The following is a 19282-nucleotide window of genomic DNA, read 5'->3' as shown; positions in this document are numbered from 1 at the left end:
TATTTATCCTTACATTGTTACACACAAGGATAAATAATACCACTGTTTAATCACTGTAGCTTTAAAGTAAATCTTGATATTGCAAATTCTCCCACCTAGTTCTTTTTTTTTTAATTTAATTTTATTTTTAAACTTTACATAATTGTATTAGTTTTGCCAAATATCAAAATGAATCAGTGTTGGACATTTTGGCTCTTTGCCTTTTCTTATAACTTTTAAAATCTGCTTGTAGTCTGACACACACACACACACACAAACACACATCTCTTCCTGTTGGAAAGTTGACTGGGATTACACTGTATCTTTAGATCAGTTTGGAAAGAACTGGCAATCTCAAAATATTGAGTCTTCCAATTCATGAACATGGTATAACTCTTAATTTACATAGGTTGCCTAAAATTTATGTCAATAATATTTTATAGTTCTATTTCTATAATTTAACACAACTTTTTGATAGATTCAGTATGATGCTGTGATAAATTGTATCTAAAAACATCATGCACCCTGTTTGTTGCTGGTATATAGAAATGGAATTGGCTTTTTTGTATACTGACTTTAATTCCAGAAAGTTTGCTAAATGTTTATCAATGCTCATGATATATCTACATATTCTCTTGGATTTTGAGATACATATAATCTGCAACATTATATATTTTTTGTCTCTCTTCTTTCCCCATTCTAATTTTTTTATTTTTTTCGTGCCTTACTGTCCTGTTAGAATCTCCAGTACAGTAGTAAATACAAGCAGAAATAGTAGATATACCTTTGTTATGTTCCCAATCTCAAAAGAAAATCTGTTGCCAATGATTCATTTATTCAATTCTGATTTCTTCTTTGACCTGTGGTTAGTTTGGGAATACATTTCCTAACTTCTAGAAATATGAGGATTTTAAGAGAAGCTTTTATATACTTCTAGCTCAATTGCTTTTTTGTCAGATAGTATAGTCTATATGATTCAATTCCTTTGATATTTGTTGCAAGTTTGTTTATAGTCCATTGCATGGTCAATTTTGGTAATGTTCTATATTGAACATTGAATGTGAATGTTCTATATGGGCATTGAATGTGAACGCTCTAAGTGTAGGCTGCAGTGTCTTATTAACCTATTAATAAGTCTATTTGTGGATTACATTGTTCAAATCTTTTCTATTCTTACTGGTTTGTGTCTTCTTTTTCTGTGAGTTATAGAGAGAAATGTGTTAAATTTTCACTATGATTGTAGATTTGTCCATTTTTATCTATAGTTCTTTTAATGCTTGCTTTATACTTTTTGAGGTCATGCTATTTGATACAAACATTTAGAATTGTTAACATAATCTTGAAGAAGAATTAAACCAATTCTAATTTTAACATAAGCTTATTTAATTCTAGCAATCATTTTTTTGCCTTAAAGTCTATTGTCTTTTATTTTTGGTAATAAATGGCAAATTTCTTCCTACATTTATATTGCCAATCTTCTTTATGTTTTAACTGTGTCTTTTCTAAAAAACATGTAGCTTCTGTTTTGTGCTTTGGTTTATACTTTTATGTAGTTTTACAATCTTAGACTTTTAACTGTACCATTTAGTCCATTTACGTATACTGTAATTACTGATACGTGATATGTGTGTTCAGTTGCTCGGTTGTGTTCAGCTTTTGTGACCCCATGGACTGTAGCCCACAAGGCTTTTCTGTCCATGGAATTTTCTAGGCAAGAATACTGGAGTGGGTTGCCGCTTTCTACTCCAGGAGATCTTCCCAACCCAGGGATCGAACCCACATCTCTTGTGTCTCCTGTATTGTCACGTGGATTCTTTACCACTAGCGCCACCTGAGAAATCCCAATTACGGATATATTTTGGTTTGAATTCATTATTAGCATTGTGAAAATGAAAAGCCAGTATTCGCTTCTGAGGGTTGTATTTTTGATGGTCAGTTTAAGTTATTAGTGGGAGAATCAATCCAAAATTATTCTCTATGAATGAAAAAACAGGTGTTTTCTTTTTTGCCATTGCAACATCAGCACAGAACTTACATAGATAACACAATAAATACTTATTGATAAATTGATAAATGTAAGGTCTATAATTTTGGATATTTCTGAGACTACTAACTATGGTTTGACAAGAAGAAGGATTTTATTAATTAGATGGGTTTCTGGGAGAGGAAATGGCTGTATTTATAAGATAGTACAATTACAATGGAAAAGGGATATTTTTGACTGTTTCCCAGAGGATAAGAAACTTAAGGCGACTTAACTGAGGTATATGAAGTATAATTAAAAAAATACAAAGCAGACTTCTTTATTTTTACTTATAAAATAATCTCAGGAATGGATTCAAGCCCCAAGGTACGTGTGAACATGCACACACACACACACACACACACACGCACACACGCAATCCAAACCAACAACAATCACTTAACTGGATAACAGAAATATGTTACTACCTCATGTTTTTGTGCCATGACTTCAATTAAAGAAAAGTTAGAAGACAAAGAAATGTTGTTTTCAGTACAAAGATTCTGCCACTTTTCCACAATCAATTGGCGAAATTCTGCTGTTAACACTCCACTGTAGACAATGCATGCTGCTGAAATAAGTATGTCACCCCAAATTCCTTCCAACTTGTTGTCTATTTGATCAATTGTTTCTTGCCATCGAGTCTAAACGTTCAAGTAAAAAGTTATTGATATTTAATATAAAATATTCTATTGTAAGACATTTTAGATAGTAATAGTCTCCAGGGTGGATCTATTATTGCTGTTACTATCTATTCTTATGCCATAGTTGCATTAAAATTAATAGTTTGTTGTTGTTGTCCAGCCAACTAAGCTGTATCTGACTCTTTGAGACCCCATGGACTATATCCCACCAGGCTCCTCTGTACACTGGATTTTCCAGGCAAGTATACTGGAATGGATTACCATTTTCTTCTCCAAAAATTAACAATGGATCATATGAAAACACAAACTGCTTTTTGAGGAGAACATGAGTCCTATTCTTGGATTTGTACTCTCATATTTGCTAAGACTGATAGCCATTTCAAATACTTTGTGTGATAAAGTAGGATAATTTTTAAAATAATGATTCATTATATTATTTATAACATTGTACAGGAGACAGGGAGCAAGACCATCTCCCCAAAAAAAGAAATGCAAAAAAGCAAAATGGCTGTCTGAGGAGGCCTTACAAATAGCTGTGAAAAGAAGAGAAGCAAAAAACAAAGGAGACAAGGAAAGATATACCAATTTGAATGCAGAGTTCCAAAGAATAGCGAGGACAGATAAGAAAGCCTTTGTATAAAGCCTTTGCACTTTTCAGTGCAAAGAAATAGAGGAAAACAATAGAATGGGAAAGACTAGAGATCTCATCAAGAAAATTAGAAATACCAAGGGAACATTTCATACAAAGATGGGCACAATAAAGGACAGAAATGGTATGGACCTAACAGAAACAGAAGATATTAAGAAGAGGAAGAGATGGCAAGAATACACAGAAGGAGTGTACAAAAAAGATGTTTACGACCCAGATAATCATGATGGTGTGATCACTCACCTAGAGTCAGAAATCCTGAAATGTGAATCAAGCGGGTCTTAGGAAGCATCACTACAAACAAAGCTAGTGGAGGTGATGGAATTCCAGTGGAGCTATTTCAAATCCTAAAAGATGATGCTGTGCAAGTGCTGCATTCAATATGCCAGCAAATTTGGAAAACTCAGCAGTGGCCACAGGACTGGAAAAGGTCAGTTTTCATTCCAATCCCAAAGAGAGGCAATGCCAAAGAATGCTCAGACTACTGCACAATTGCACTCATCTCACACACCAGTAAAGTAATGCTCAAAATTCTCCAAGCCAGGCTTCAACAATATGTGAACCGTGAAATTCCAGATGTTCAAGCTGGTTTTAGAAAAGGCAGAGGAACCAGAAATTAAATTGCCAACATCTGCTGGATCACTGAAAAAGCAAGGGAGTTCAGGAAAACATGTAATTCTGCTTTATTGACTACACCAAAGCCTTTGACTGTGTGGATTGCAATAAACTGTGGAAAATTCTGAAAGAGATGGGAATACCAGACCACCTGACCTGCCTCTTAAGAAATCTGTATGCAGATTAGGAAGCAACAGTTAGAACTGGACATGGAACAACAGACTGGTTCCAAATAGGAAAAGGAGTACGTCAAGGCTGTATATTGTCACCCTGCTTATTTAACTTCTATGCAGAGTACATCATGAGAAATGCTGGGCTGAATGAAGCACAAGCTTGAATCAACCTTGCTGGGAAAAATATCAATAACTTCAGATATGCAGATGACACCACCCTTTTGGCAGAAAGTGAAGAACTAAAGAGCCTCTTGATGAAAGTGAAAGAGGAGAGTGAAAAAGGTGGCTTAGAGTTCAACATTCAGAAAACAAAGATCATGGCATCTGGTCCCATCACTTCATGGTAAATAGATGGAGAAAGAGTGGAAACAGTGGCTGACTATTTTTTTGGGCTCCAAAATCACTGCAGATGGTGACTGCAGCCATGAAATTAAAAGACACTTACTTCTTCGGAGAAAAGTTATGACCAACCTCGACAACATATTAAAAAGCAGAGATGTTACTTTGCCAACAAAGGTCCATCTAGTCAAGGCTATGGTTTTTCCAGTAGTCATGTATAGATGTGAGGGTTGGACTATAAAGAAAGCTGAGTGCCAAAGAGTTGATGTTTTTGAACTGTGGTGTTGGAGAAGACTCTTGAGAGTCCCTTGGACTGCAAGGAGATCCAACCAATCCGTCATAAAGGAAATCAGTCCTGAATATTCATTGGAAGGACTCATGATGAAGCTGAAACTCCAATACTTTGGCCACCTGATGAGAAGAGCTAACTCTCTTGAAAAGACCCTGATGCTGGGAAAGATTGAGGGCAGGAGGAGAAGGGGATGACAGGGTATGAGAAGGTTGGATGGCATCACTGACTCAATGGACATGAGTTTGGGTAAACTCCGGGAGTTGGTGATGGACAGGGAGGCTTGGTGTGCTGTGGTTCATGGGGTCACAAAGAGTTGGATATGACTGAGTAACTTAACTGAACTGATAATGTATTATTAATGGTGTTCAATGATGGTAATAATGACCAGCACTTTTGAATATTTACTTATCTGACTGACATTTAAAAAAAAATCTCATGAGAGGCTTTCAATATTCTGTTAAGTAAAAGCCCATTGACTTTATTTTAAGATCAAGACATTAAAGCTTAGAAAAGTTAAGCAAGTTCACAAAGCTTCTGAAGAATGCAGCTAGGATCTGAATCCATATTCTTTGGCTATATACCCTCCTTCTACAACTGCGTATGCGCTTGACTGATCAAGAATAAAAGCATGTTGAGCAAGAACCACATCATCTGAAAGCTTAAGATCTGAGATAAGCTGTTCTACTTCCTCTCAACATATTCTTGATTCACAAGGATATCAGTAATCTTCCTCTGTGATCTCTCTCTGGTTGGTCTCATTTCATAACTTCTTTCTCCCTGCCCCGTAGCAGTCTTCTGTGATATATATTTATCTAAACAATTAAAGTAAATTAAAATTATCTTGAGAATTTTGTAAGATTCTTTGAGATAGCTGAGTAATGACTTAAACCAAGACTCTACTCAGCTGACTAAGGATTCAAGTATAGAGAAAGCAGATGAATTAGAAGAGAAATAAAAAGATGAGATAAAATAGGTCAGAAGACTGACAAAACAAAACAAAAATGTTCTTTTCCGGTCTAAAGACATACCCTTCATTTCAGCCCCACCCATGTTTCTACATTTAGCTGGGGTTATTTCTCTGCTAGAACAGGAAAACTCATGCCATACTCATAGGCAGATTTATTATTTTGGGCCTCATCAGACAAAGCGTGCTGATGTTTTAGGCACAACCTTTTGATCCTTTTACTCTGTTACCCCTGTTTTAAGACTATTTAATCAAGATTCTTTTATTTTTATCTCAGTAGAATTGCCTGTGTATGTGCTCAGTAGTGTCTGACTCTTTGTGACCCCGTAGACTATAGCCTGCTAGGTTCCTCTGTCAATAGGATTTTTTCAGACAAGAACACTGGAGTGTGTTGCCATTTCCTTCTCCAGGGGATCTTCCCAACCCAGGGATTGAACCGGGTCTCTTGTGTCCCCTGTGTTTGCAGGTGAATTCTTTACTCCTGTGCCACCTGGTATCCTTTACTCCCATGCCACCTGCCATTATGGAACTGTCTACTGATCTTAAAAGGGAAACTGATAGTAAAATAGTTTTAAGCAGTATGATATGGCCTTCAATGAAAGCAGCATCTGGGGTTTGTGAAGTCTAGTAGAAATTAATGAAGGAGATATAAAACCAAAGAAAGTCCTGCCTTCTCATCTTCCAAGGCAGTTAGTAAGATAGATGCACACTGTAGGCGCTTGGTGGCCAGTTTTCTTCGATGGGCTAATAGTTCTTTTTCAGCAACAATCTCTTTGTAGGCTTCTTGCAAAGACTGAAGATGTTCTTCAACCTGAAAGACAATTAATTCAGTATTGAGACAAATTCTTATTCTCATTTTGCCTTAAGAGTTTATCTGTCATTTATGCAAATATGGTGTGTAACCATTTCATTTCACATCCTGGAAAATCTTCCTGGAAAGATAGATATATTATCAATGAAAATGTACATTGTGATAATTAAATGAATGATTTAACTTGATACTGAACTTTTAAAAAAACTTCCATCTTCCTTGATAAGCTTTCTTACAATTTTGGTATCTGAAGATTCATTTCTGATTTATTTTTCACAGAAAACTTTGTATCATATCTAGTTTCCTTCTTTTAAGGAACCGATGGAACATTTTTCATCCCAGGTACTCTGATCACTAGAAACTAATGAGTTTTTGAAGTTGGACTGGTGGGATGAAGCAACTATTAAATTATCCCTAGGCTGTAAGTAGGGGCTTCCTGGATGGCTCAGATGGTAAAGAATCCGCCTGCAATGCAGGAGACCTGGGTTTGATCCCTGGGTTGAGAAGATCCCTTGGAGGAGGGCATGGCAACTCACTCCAGTATTCTTGCCTGGAGAATCCCATGGACAGAGGAGCCTAGAGGGCTACAGTCCATGGGGTCACAAAGAGTTGGACACGACTGAACGACTAAGCACAGGCTGTTAAGTAGAAAACATATTTTCATGATTAGTTGATGAAACTGTTTTCTTAAATTACCACTTATCTTGATAATCCTTGCTCAAAAATATTTGGTGAATTCTTATAGAAAAGATTGCCTAAGGAGAGAGTCCAGTGTTTTGACCCTGCCAACAAAAACACCCACAACCTAATCCCAATCTTCCTTCCCAATTTCATCTCCTTTTCAATATTACAGTACAGCCAGATTGGCTTATTCCATATTTTCTAAACATTTCCTAAATTTTCTTGCCTCTGGGATTTGTCTTGTATTCTTCCCTTATGCCTGGACTCCTCCCTTAAATGGATGTAAATCCTAGGCATTCTTTAAAATTCTTATCAACTTCCAGCTGTCATAAAGTCTTAGCTTGGTAAGTCCACATGGATCTATACTGGCTACAAAAATCATTTTTTGAAGGAATTATACATTGCCAGGTATTATCTCCTGGGCTATGGTCTTATAGTCTTATTATTCTTTTTTCATGTCCTCAAAATCTCTGAAGACAGGGTTTAGCGTGAAGACTTGAATATGATATGTACATGTAATTGTATATACAAAATTATGCCTACTGAATACAGTTAGTGATCTGTAATTTCTCCTCCGATTTCTAAGATGTTATCCTTGTGAAAATACCTAATTTTCACAAAAATATACACATTAGTGACTTTTGGCATGGTTATTCTAATGATTTATTACTTAGTCCTATTACATCCATAATAATTATTCAGTTGTTTGCTCTTTCATGTATTATGTTGGTTTCTTTTCTTGCTTATACTTTCTGTTTAGATTACTCAGAAAACTCTTTCTTTGTTACTTATGAACTAGTGAGTTATTTAAATATTAAAGTGTAGGGCTTATCAATTCAAATAAACACGTGAAATTTCTATTATATGACAGACAGTTACTGTGCGCCTCCAAGGTAACACATTTAGTGAAATATAAATTTCAATATACAGTGAAATATAATTAAACTAAGGTTCTGGTATTATTTATTTTCCCCAAAGTTTCAGAGATTTTTCAGAATTTTTTTTAATACTAGGACCCAGGTGAACAAAGAAACCTGTTTATAAAATGGGAGACAGTGCATGGTTGAGTAAGTAGAAAATCTCAACAAAGAGTTTAAAACTAATGGAGTTAACTATTACACTCAATTTTAAAATATTAAGTGTAGAAATGGGGCTTCCCAGGTGGTACCAGTGGTAAAGAATCCATCTGCCAGTGCAGGAGACGGGAGACTCAGGTTCAATCCCTGGGTTGGGAAGATCCCCCTAGAGTAGGAAGTGGCAATCACTCCAGTATTCTTGCCTGGAGAATCCCATGGCCAGAGGAGCCTGGTGGTGTACAGTCCATGGGGCCACAAAGAGTCAGACACGACTGAGCAACTGAGCACACAAATGTAAAAATACACATTTAAAATATACTTGTTTGCATTCAATGAGTTAAAATATTAGAAACTTCTTATGAAGCCTGTAGACCTGGAAGGGAATGTGGAGTATTAGCGAATACAATTCTGAAAAGAATTTGCAGTTTATCTTTCTGTCTTATACCATGCAACAATAATAAAAACAAATGAGCAATACTGTAAACAAACATTTGTTGGATAGATGAGTGAAAATACTAAAACACACACACAAAATAAAGGACATCAGGAAAATTGAGTAAATATCCAAATTGAAAATACCAAGCATCAAAAATAAGTACAATAAAACTACATAGCAACATAAAATAAATTCAGTTCAAATTTGTTGTTATTTCCTTAAAAAATGTCCAATACTTTTTATATCTCTTAAGCTTGCAAGAAATATCTATGGGACCAGGTAGGTAATATAAATACTTGAAGTGAATTGAGGGGTTTATGATAGCCATGTAAGAATGCTAGCTTAGGCTGTCAGATTTCCTGAATTTTCAAGAGAATGTAGATTTTAAATGAAATTTTCAGATTTTAAAATGTTGGTAACTACATCAAAATGCAGGGAAAGACGTTAAGTCCAAATAAAGATGTCAGTGGCCGTCTCAGAAGTATATTGCCTTACCCATTCTCAAAAGGTATGTGAGCTATGTAGGGGAGAGGGATTAATGATCTCAATTCTAGTTTTAGTTTTCATTGTGATACTCTTATTTAAAATTGAGACATCCAAGGAATGTGCTTGTGCTTAGTCGCTAAGTCGTGTCTGACTTCTTTGCAACCCCATGGACTGTAGCCCGTCAGGCTCTTCTGTCCATGGGACTTTTTCAGGCAAGAATACTCAAGTGTGTTGCCGTTTCCTTCTCCAGGGGATCTTCCCCACCCAGGGATCAGACCCATGTCTCTTAAGTCTCCTGCACTGGTAGGCAGATTCTTTACCACTGAGCCACCTGGGAAGCCCATTAAAATAATAACCATGATTTTACACAGCAACAAAGTAATTAATAGAAACAGGCTAAACAGTTTTTTAAAAAAACATAGATTGATATTAAGTCTTCAGTAAACTGAAGTTATAAAGATGTCCTGGGATAAATGGTAAATTAATATATTAGTGATATAACATTAGCTAACATTACTGAGTGTGTTACTATGTGTCAGGCAGTAAGACCTGTATGTTAGTATTTACGTGTGTGTGTGCTCAGTTGCTCAGTCGTGTCCGAATCTTTGTGATGCCATGGACTGTAGCCCACCAGGCTCTGCTGTCCATGGGATTTTCCAGGCAAGAACACTGGAGTGGGTTGCCATTTCCTACTCCAGGGGATCTTCCTAACGCAAAGGTCCAGCCAGCATCTCTTGCACTGGCAGGTGGATTCTTCACTACTGTACCACCTGGGGGAACAAGGAGAGATAAGAAGGCCTTATTAAATGAACAACGAAACAAATGGAGGAAAACAACAGAATGGGCAAAACTAGAGATCTCATAAAATAATTAGAACTATCAAGGGAATATTTCATGCATGGATGAGCAAGATAAAGGACAGAAATGATAAGTACCTAACAGAAGCAGAAGAGATTAAGAAGAGGTGGCAAAAATACACAGAACTATACAAAAAAGGTCTTAATGATCCAGATAACCATGATGGTGTGGTCACTCACCTAGAGTTGGACATCCTGGAGTATGAGGTCAAGTGGGCTTTAGGAAGCATTACTACAAACAAAGCTAGTGGAGGTGATGGAATTCCAACTGAGCTATTTCAAATCCTAAAAGATGATAGTGTTAAAGCACTTCACTCAATGTGCCAGCAAATTTGGAAAATTCAGCAGTGGTCACAGGACTGGAAAAGGTCAGTTTTCATTCCAATCCCAAAGAAGGGCAATGCCAAAGAATGTTCAAACTACTGTACAACTGTACTCATTTCACATGCTAAAAAGGTTATGCTCAAAATCCTTTAAGCTAGAGCTCAACAGTGCATGAATCAAGAACTTTCAGATGTATAGCCTGGGTCTAGAAAAGGCAGAGGAACCAGAGATCAAATTGCCAACATCCACTGGATCATGGAGAAAGCAAAGGAATTTCAGAAAAATATGTACTTCTGCTTCATTGACAATGCTAAAGCCTTTGATTGTGTGGATCACAACAAATTGTGGAAAATTCTTAGAGATGGGATTATTAGACCACCTTATCTGTCTCCTGAGAAATTTGTATGCAGGCCAAGAAGCAACAGTTAGAACCAGACAAAGAACAACTGACTGGTTCAAAATTGGGAAAGGAGTACTACAAGGCTGTATATTGTCACCCTGCTTTTTTAACTTATATTCAGAACACATAACGTGAAATGCTGGGCTGGATGAATCACAAGCTAGAATTAAGACTGCTGGGAGAAATATCAACAACCTCAGATATGCTAATGGTAACACTCTAATGGCAAGAAAGTGAAGAGAAACTAAAGAGCTTCTTGACAAGGATGAAAGAGGAGAGTGAAAAAGCTGGCTTAAAACTCAACATTCAAAAAACTAAGATCGTTCAACTGGTCCCATCACTTCATGGCAAATAGAAGAGGACAAAGTGGAAACAGTGACAGATTTTATTTTCTTGGGCTTCAAAATCACTGTGGACATTGACTGCAGCCATGAAAAAACACACTTTGCTCTTTGGAAGGTAAGTATGACAAACTTTACTTGACAAAGCTTATTAAAAAGCAGAGATTTCACTTTGCTGACAAAGGTCTGTATAGTCAATACTATGGTTTTTTCTAGTAGTCATGTACAGATGTGATAGTTGGACCATAAAGAAGGCTGAGTGCCAAAGAATTGATGCTCTGGAATTGTAGTGCTGGAGAAGTCTCTTGAGAGTCCCTTGGACTGCAAGGAGATCAAACCAGTCCATCCTAAAGGAAATAAACCTTGAATATTCATTGGAAGGACTGATGCTGAAGCTGAAGCTCCAATTCTTGGCCTACTTGATGTGAAGAGCTGACTCACTGGAAAAGACCCTGATTCTGGGGAAGATAGAAGGCAAAAGGAGAAGGAGGTGGCAGAGAATGAGATGGTTAGATAGCATCAACAACTCAGTGGATACGAATTTGAGCAAACTCTGGGAGACAGTGAAAGACTGAGGAGGCTGCCATGTTGCAGTCCATGGGGTAGCAAAGAATCAGACACAGCTTACTGACTAAACAACAACCACACCTGGAAAGCCCTATAGTACTTATATTATTTAATTAATCACAATTGATCTTTTCACTACCTGTATTATTATCTTTATTTTACATTAAACTGATAAAGTCATTGAGATAATGACTCTTTCCTGATGTTTCTGTCTAGTTCATAAAGACTTTGAGAGTGTAACAAGTAAAGAAATTTCTTACCAGCTGTAAACCTCTTTGTTTCTCATCCAACCTTTGTTGTGCTATTTTTAGGACATTTTGAGCTTCAGCCACTTGGATTTGTTTAGGGCCCACCAGCTTAAACAGAATGTCACAAAATTTAAGTGCTTAAGTTCACTGTTAAAAATACCACTTAAGATTAAAAGACACTTACATACGTCAACTCTTAAGCTTTCTTAGAATTAGTGTACAAAGGGAAATTACTTAATATGGAGAAACATTAAAACAAATAAAACAATAGCATAGTTGTCATAAATTCAAGAACATGACAGGAGAATTTGATGTCTAAGAGTTAACATAATATGGTTGTAAAAGTGTTTTTCATTAAGCATTCTTTCCACAGAAGTTCATTTGAGCATTAAATGCTTTTCTGGGACAATGACGTTATCACTTGCAAATTGTTACAGGTGTTTAAGAGGGAAAAGCATACCTTCTGTGCTTCATGGTAGTTATTCAAGGCTATAACCCACTGGCACATAGAGCAACAAGCAACAGAAACGAGAGCAATCTTGTTTGGGTTGAAATCAGGTAAGACTAAAATCTTCTTCAGTTTTATGAAAGCCTAGAGAGAACAATTCATGTTACATGAGAAATATTATTGATCTGAAGTTTTCCCCAATCTACACTAGAAATAAATTTTGTTTCAATAAAAATACTCAACTATTCTTCAAAAATAGAATGTAAGACATGCCTGGATACAAACTGGCTCTAGTATCACTAATATTTTAAAGAAGAGGGGAAAAGCCTCTACTGTTGCTGTTATTGTAGCTATATTATAGTTTTTTTTTTTTTTTAAAGAACTCCATTTTAAAATGAAAATAAAACAAGTTCTTTCTCTAGTTGTGTGGAATGTGGTGCATAAGGAGGTCTGAAGTCTTCTTGTGTACCTTATGTGTGGTCACCTGGAAAACCACCCTCATTTCTGTTCCATAAGAAGCAGTTGGCAGGGCACAGTCCTGTGCAAAGGTCTGTCTGGCCAATGAGGGTGGTATGGCCTGGCACATGCTGGGGCTCACTGAGGACATTGTTCTATAGCTTAGCTGGGTCACATGTCTATGGATTCACCTCATCTAAATGGTACAACCTAGTTTAGAGTTAGCTATATAGTATTTCTCCTATACTTTGGGGAGAAATAATCAGAAGGAAATCTTTCTCAGACTGATACTCCGTGTCCCATCCTTTCTAACCAGGCATTTCCTTTCTTGCCTGGAAGGACAGGACCATTTTGCTGAATAATTCAGATGGAATGTGGTCCATTCTTAATGATTACTTGTGTTCTTATTATCATTTAAAATGCTGTTAGGCTTTTAATCTCATTTCTGTAGATAAGATATTACTTTTTGAGGTTGAAAGATCTATTTAAGCATAACCATAGGGAATCATTTTTGCTAAGAATACTTCAGAGAGTGAAAACTTGTTGCATTAATTCATGAGTGGTATGGGTAGCAACACATATTCTGCTAAAAACATTCACCTTGTTCAGGTACTACTTTATACTTCCTAATAGCACAGATGATTATTTTAACTAATTGTGTTGTTAGCTATTTAATGTCTGTTTTCCCTGTTGCAATGAAAGCTTCATAACATCAATAAGTTGGTCTTATAAACTATTATAATGTCTCACAATATCTCTTACCTGGAAAATAACCCATAAATATTTATGGAATTAATTAATGAGTATTCACCCCTTCAGCTGTGACGGTACCATTCATATGTATATAAACCTTTCAATTTGCCCCTGAACTTAGCTCTCAGCTTGGCTCCTATGTAATGTCCCTGTTCAGATATTATTCCAGCATCTACACATCCAAAGCTATTTCTATATTATTAGGTAATATTGTTGCAGCAGCAATTACCAAGTAGTACCAAAATCAGTATTAGTTTCCTGTGGCCATTGTAACAAATTACCACAAACTGGGTGACTTAAAACAACAGCAATTTATTCTCTCACAGTTCTGGAGACTGGAAATTTGAAATCAAGGTATAGATCAAGTGGTTCTCTGGGTAAGGACTCTACATGGCCTCCCACTCTCCTGGTGCCCTGAACTCCACTGCTTGCTCAGGACTTTGGTCCTTCTCTCATCCTTCTTGCAGTCCTACAGTAAATCTACATTCTTCAGAATTAAATCTGCTCCGGTGAAACCCTTTACTAGGTGTCCAGACTACCTTATTAAAATTTTTTTCTGTGCTCTAATCTAACCCTCATCTTCTCACACATAAATCAGAATTTGTAAAGTACTCAGAACAGTGTTTGTTTTATATGAACATTTGTTACATGAATGAAAAAAAAATCTCAGAGATCTGGTTCGAGGTAGTGACATAGGAGGATTCTGAACTCCCTCCCTCTCATGGCCACACTGAATCTACAGCTACACACGCATGCATGCTAAGTTGCTTCAGTCACTTCAGTCATTTCTGACTCTGGGTGACCCTATGGACTGTAGCCTGACAGGTTCCTCTGTACATGGAATTCTCTAGGCAAAAATACTGGAGTGGGTTGCCATGCCCTCCTCCAGGAGATCTTCCTGATCTAGGGATCAAACCCCTGTCTCTTGTGTCTCCTGCAAAGGCATGTGGGTTCTTTACCACTAGCGCCCCCTACACATAGGGAGCAATAATATCTGGAAGAAAACCAAAAACTACCTGAGTGACTCCTATACTTGGATGAAAGAGATAAGACCCCACACTGTAACAGGTAGGAGAGGCTGAGACACAACCTTGCCATGGTGTGGTGTCCCACAGTTGGCAGGGAACTCACAACCCTGAGCTCAACTTCAGGACCTGCACCTGAGAAAAAAATTCCACAATACATATAGCTTTAAAAGTCAACAGGGTTGTATCCACAAGACTCAAAAGGTTATAGCAATCTGAGAAACATCCCTTAAAAGGTCCATGGGGACTCACCCATCCCAGGACCCAACACAGAGGACTGACTGAACGTGCCAAGGTTTCCAGTGAAAGAGGCTATTTGCTTATATCAAAACTTCAGTCTGAGGGGTAGGCTTCTCAATTTAACACACCTCTTGGAATGACAAAAAGAAGAACAAATGAAGCACAAAGTTAATAGAAGGAAAGAAAGATCAGTGCAGAAATGGTTACTAAAAAATCGACAGAAAAAAACTCAATAGGATTAAAAGCTGTTTTTCTTATAAAACTTGAAAAATCTGTAGCTAGACTCACTAAGAAAAAGGATAAAGAACATGCAAATCAGTAAAATCAGAAATGAGAATTGAGACGTTGCAACTGATACTATAGAAATATAAAAAATCATAACAGACCACTGGGAAAAATCATATACCAGCAAACTGGACAACCTAAAAGAAATGGATAAATTCCTAGAAATATCCAACCTATCAAGACTGAATCATGAAGAATCAGGAAATCTGAACAGACTGGTTACTAGTAAAAAGATTGAGGTGAAAGTGAAAGTTGCTCAGTCATGTCTGACTCTGCGACCCCACGGACTGCAGCCTGCCAGGCTCCTCTGTCCCTGGAATTCTCCAGGTCAGAATACTGGAGTGGGTTGCCCTCCTCCAGGGGGACCTTCCCAAACCAGACATTGAACCCAGGTCTCTCACATGGCAAGTGGATTCTTTACCATCTGAGCCACCATCAATAAATAAAAACCTCCCAACAAGCAAAAGTCTGGCACCAGTTGGCTTCACTGGTGAATTCTACCAAACATATACAGAGGAGTTGATACCAATCCTTCTCAAATTCTTCCAAAAGACAGAAGAAGAGGAAACACTTTCAAACTCATTTTTGTTTTTTTAATCAGGATAGCATTACCCTGATACTAAAACCAGACAGGATACTACAAGAAAAGAAAATTATCTCTAATGAACATAGACACAAAAATACACAAAAATATAAGCAAATTGAATTCAACAATATATTAAAAGGATCATAAACCATAATCAAGCAGGGTTTTTTTCCAGGGATGGATTTAAGGATGCTTCAGCATCCACGAATCAATCAATGTGGTACACCATATTAACAAAATGAAGGGTAAACATCATATGATCATCTCAATGGATGCAGAAGAAGCATTTGACAAAATTCAATTTTGATTTATGAGAAAGATGCTCAACAAGTTGGCTTTAGAAGGAATATAGCTCAACATAATAAAGGTCATATGTGACAAAGCCATAGCTAACATCATATCAATGAGGAAGAACTGAAATTTGTTTTTATAGGATGAGAAACAAGATAAGGATGCTCACTCTTGCCACTTTTATTCAACACAGTGTTGGAAGTTCTAGCCATAGACAGTAGGCAAAAAAAAAAGCAACTAAATTAAAAAAGAAGACATAAAACTGTCACTATTTCCAGACGACATAATATTAAATGTAGAATACCCTAAAGCTTCTACCAAAACAGTGTTAGAACTAACGAATTCCATAAAGTTGCAGTAGACAAAACTAGTATGTAAAAATCAGTTGCATTTCTATACACAAACAAACTCTTATAAAGAGAAATTTAGATTTTCTAATGTAGAAAATCCCATTTATAACTGCATCAAAAAGAATAAAATATCTAAAAATATATTTAACTAAAGAAGTGAAATATCTGATACTGAAAACTAAAGACATTGATGAAGGAAATTAAAGAAGACACAATAAATGGAGAGATCATTTGTGCTTATAGATTGAAAAAATTAATATTGTTAAAATACTCTTTGCTACCCAAAGCAATCTACAGATTCAAAACAATACTTACCAAAATTCCAATGGCATTTTTCACAGAAATAGAATAAACAATCCTAAAATATGTATGGAACCATAAAAGACCCTGAATAGACAAAGGAACCTTGAGAAAAAACAAAGAGGGAGGCATCTTGATTTCTGTTTTCCACCTATATTACAGAACTGTGGTAAACAAAACAATGTTGTATTGGCATAAAAACAGACACATAGATCAAGGAAATGGCAACTCACTTCAGTACTCTTGCCTGGAGAATCCCAGGGATGGGGGAGCCTGGTGGGCTGCTGTCTATGGGGTCGCACAGAGTCGGACACGACTGAAGCGACTTAGCAGCAGCAGCAGCAGATCAATGGAATGGAGTAGAGAGCCCAGAAATGAACACAAGTGTATATGGTCTATTAATTTAAATAAAGGAGCCAAAAATATACAATAGGTGAAAGGACAGTCTCTTTAATAAGTGGTGTTGGGAAAACTGAACAGCTACATGCAAAAGAATGAAACTGAACAACTATCTTACACCATACAGAAATTAACTCAAAATTAATTAAAGACTTGAACATGAGACCCAAAATCATAAAACTCCTGGAAGAAAACAGGCTGTAAGCCACTTGACATTGATCTCGGTGATTTTGGATTTGACACCAAAAGCAAGGCAATAATAGCAAAAATAAGTAAGTGTGATGGGCAGAGGAGCCTGGTGGGCTACAGTCCATGCGGTCTCGAAGAGTCAGACACTACTGGGAGACTTCACTTTCACTTTTCACTTTCATGCATTGGAGAGGGAAATGGCAACCCACTCCAGTGTTCTTGCCTGGGGAATCCCAGGGACAGGGGAGCCTGGCAGGCTGCCGTCTATGGGGTCGCACAGAGTCGGACACGACTGAAGCGACTTAGCAGCAGCAGCAGCAGCAGCAAGTAAGTGTTGATTACCTCAAATTAGAAAGTTGCACAGCAAAGGAAACCATCAATGAAAAGAAAAAGCAATCTAGAAAATGGGAGAAAATATTTGCAAACCATATATATAATAAAAGGTTAACATCCAAAATAAATGGGGCTTCCCACGTGGTGCAGTGGTAAAGAATCCGCCTGCCTGGAATCACCATCTGGAGGCCTGGACGTGAGATGGCAACATTGCCTTCTGTGAAGGAAGAAGCAGAAGAGGCCTGGTGGCACCGCGTAGGGTGTGGGGCCCGTCCTGCCCGCCGCGCCCTCTCCACGTGTGTCCTGTCCTGGGACTTGCCCGAGCCCCGGGTGTGGACCCTCGCGGAGGGGCTGGGAGTGGTCCCCCTTAGCTCTGCACTTCCTAATTTGGACCATTTCACACCCGAAGCTGCTGTTGCTTTCCAGGCATTTGGCTGGTGCCCCAAGTCTTCCTGTGCAGCCACAGACCAGGAGCCACGGCCCGGCCCGAGGTCGGCCCCAGGGGTGCCGGGCCTCCTTCCTTCCTTCACTACCAGCTCTAACCTCGGCGCCCGGGCCGGCTCCTTGCCTCAGGGGGACCTCCGTCTCCCATTTCCCACGAAGCTTCTGGTTTTCCCTGGGACCAGTGTGGGCCATGATCCACAGAACTCGTCTGCTGGCCTCGGGGCCAGAGCTTTTTCATTTACGTTGAAAAAGCAGTGACTCCTTTAGCATCGGCTCTCAGAAAGTCGGGGGCTTCCCTGGTGGCTCAGACAGTAAAGCGTCTGCATACAATGCCGGGGATCCGGGTTCAATCCCTGAGTCGGGAAGATCCCCTGGAGAAGGAAATGGCAACCCCACTCCAGTACTCTTGCCTGGAAAATTTCATGGACTGAGGAGCCTGGTAGGCTACAGTACAGTACATGGGGAAGCAAGGAGTTGGACACGACTTGGCGACTTCACTCACTCACTCAGGTGTGATCCCTGAGAAAATCCTCTGGAGTAGGAAATGGCAACTTACTCCAGTATTCTTGCCTGGAAAACTCCATGGCCAGAGGAGCCTGGTGGAGCCTGGTGGGCTCCAGTCCATAGACTCGCAAAGAGTCGGACATGATTGAACGACTAAGTAGGGGCACACACTCACTCACACGTATCCCAAATAAATAATTCATCTAATCCAACAGCAAAAACACCAATCTGATTTTAAAATGGGCAAAGGATCTGAATACATGTTTTCCCAAAGAAGACATACAGATAGGTAACAGGTATATGCAAAGGTGTTTAACATCATTAATAATCAGGGAAATACAAACAACTACAATGAGCTATCACTGTTAAAATGGTTATTATCAAAACCACAAACAACAACTGTAGGTGAGAAAGTGGAATACTTGTGCACTGTTAGTAGAAATGTAAGTTGATGAATCACTATAGAAAACAGTAAGAGATCTCTTCAACAATTAAAACAGAAGTGCCAAAGATCTAGTAAGTTACCTTCTGGGTATTTATCTGAAGGAAACAAAAACACTAACTCAGAAAGATATATTCACCCTCATTTTAACTGCAGCATTATTTACAATAGCTGAGACATGGAAGGAGCTGAAGGGTCCATTAATGGATGAATGCATAAAGAAAATGTGAAAAAAAACACACACACAATGGACTATTACTCAGCCATAAAAAGAAGGAAATTCTTCCATTTTTTATAACTAGAATGGGTCTTGAGAACACTATGCTGAGTGA

The 19282-nt window shown here is 37.9% G+C and overlaps 1 protein-coding gene across 9 annotated transcripts in view; it reads right to left on the bottom strand.

Moving 5' to 3' along the window:
• DNAH14 (dynein axonemal heavy chain 14) overlaps positions 1-19282 on the bottom strand; it is a 378420-nt gene that overhangs the window by 76715 nt on the left and 282423 nt on the right. For all 9 annotated transcript variants that reach the window (XM_070768034.1, XM_070768039.1, XM_070768038.1 and 6 more), the window contains 4 exons: positions 12366-12497; positions 11918-12013; positions 6349-6489; positions 2431-2646 (listed from right to left, as the gene is read on the bottom strand). In XM_070768034.1, coding sequence (XP_070624135.1) covers positions 2431-2646; positions 6349-6489; positions 11918-12013; positions 12366-12497 — 585 coding nt within the window. The remainder of the gene's footprint in view (positions 1-2430; positions 2647-6348; positions 6490-11917; positions 12014-12365; positions 12498-19282) is intronic.

The sequence above is a fragment of the Bos indicus genome, chromosome 16, assembly GCF_029378745.1.
Source record: "Bos indicus isolate NIAB-ARS_2022 breed Sahiwal x Tharparkar chromosome 16, NIAB-ARS_B.indTharparkar_mat_pri_1.0, whole genome shotgun sequence".
NCBI classification, from domain to species: Eukaryota; Metazoa; Chordata; class Mammalia; order Artiodactyla; family Bovidae; genus Bos; species Bos indicus.
Note: the sequence above shows the minus strand (reverse complement) of the source record. Positions and strands in the feature narration are given on the sequence as shown.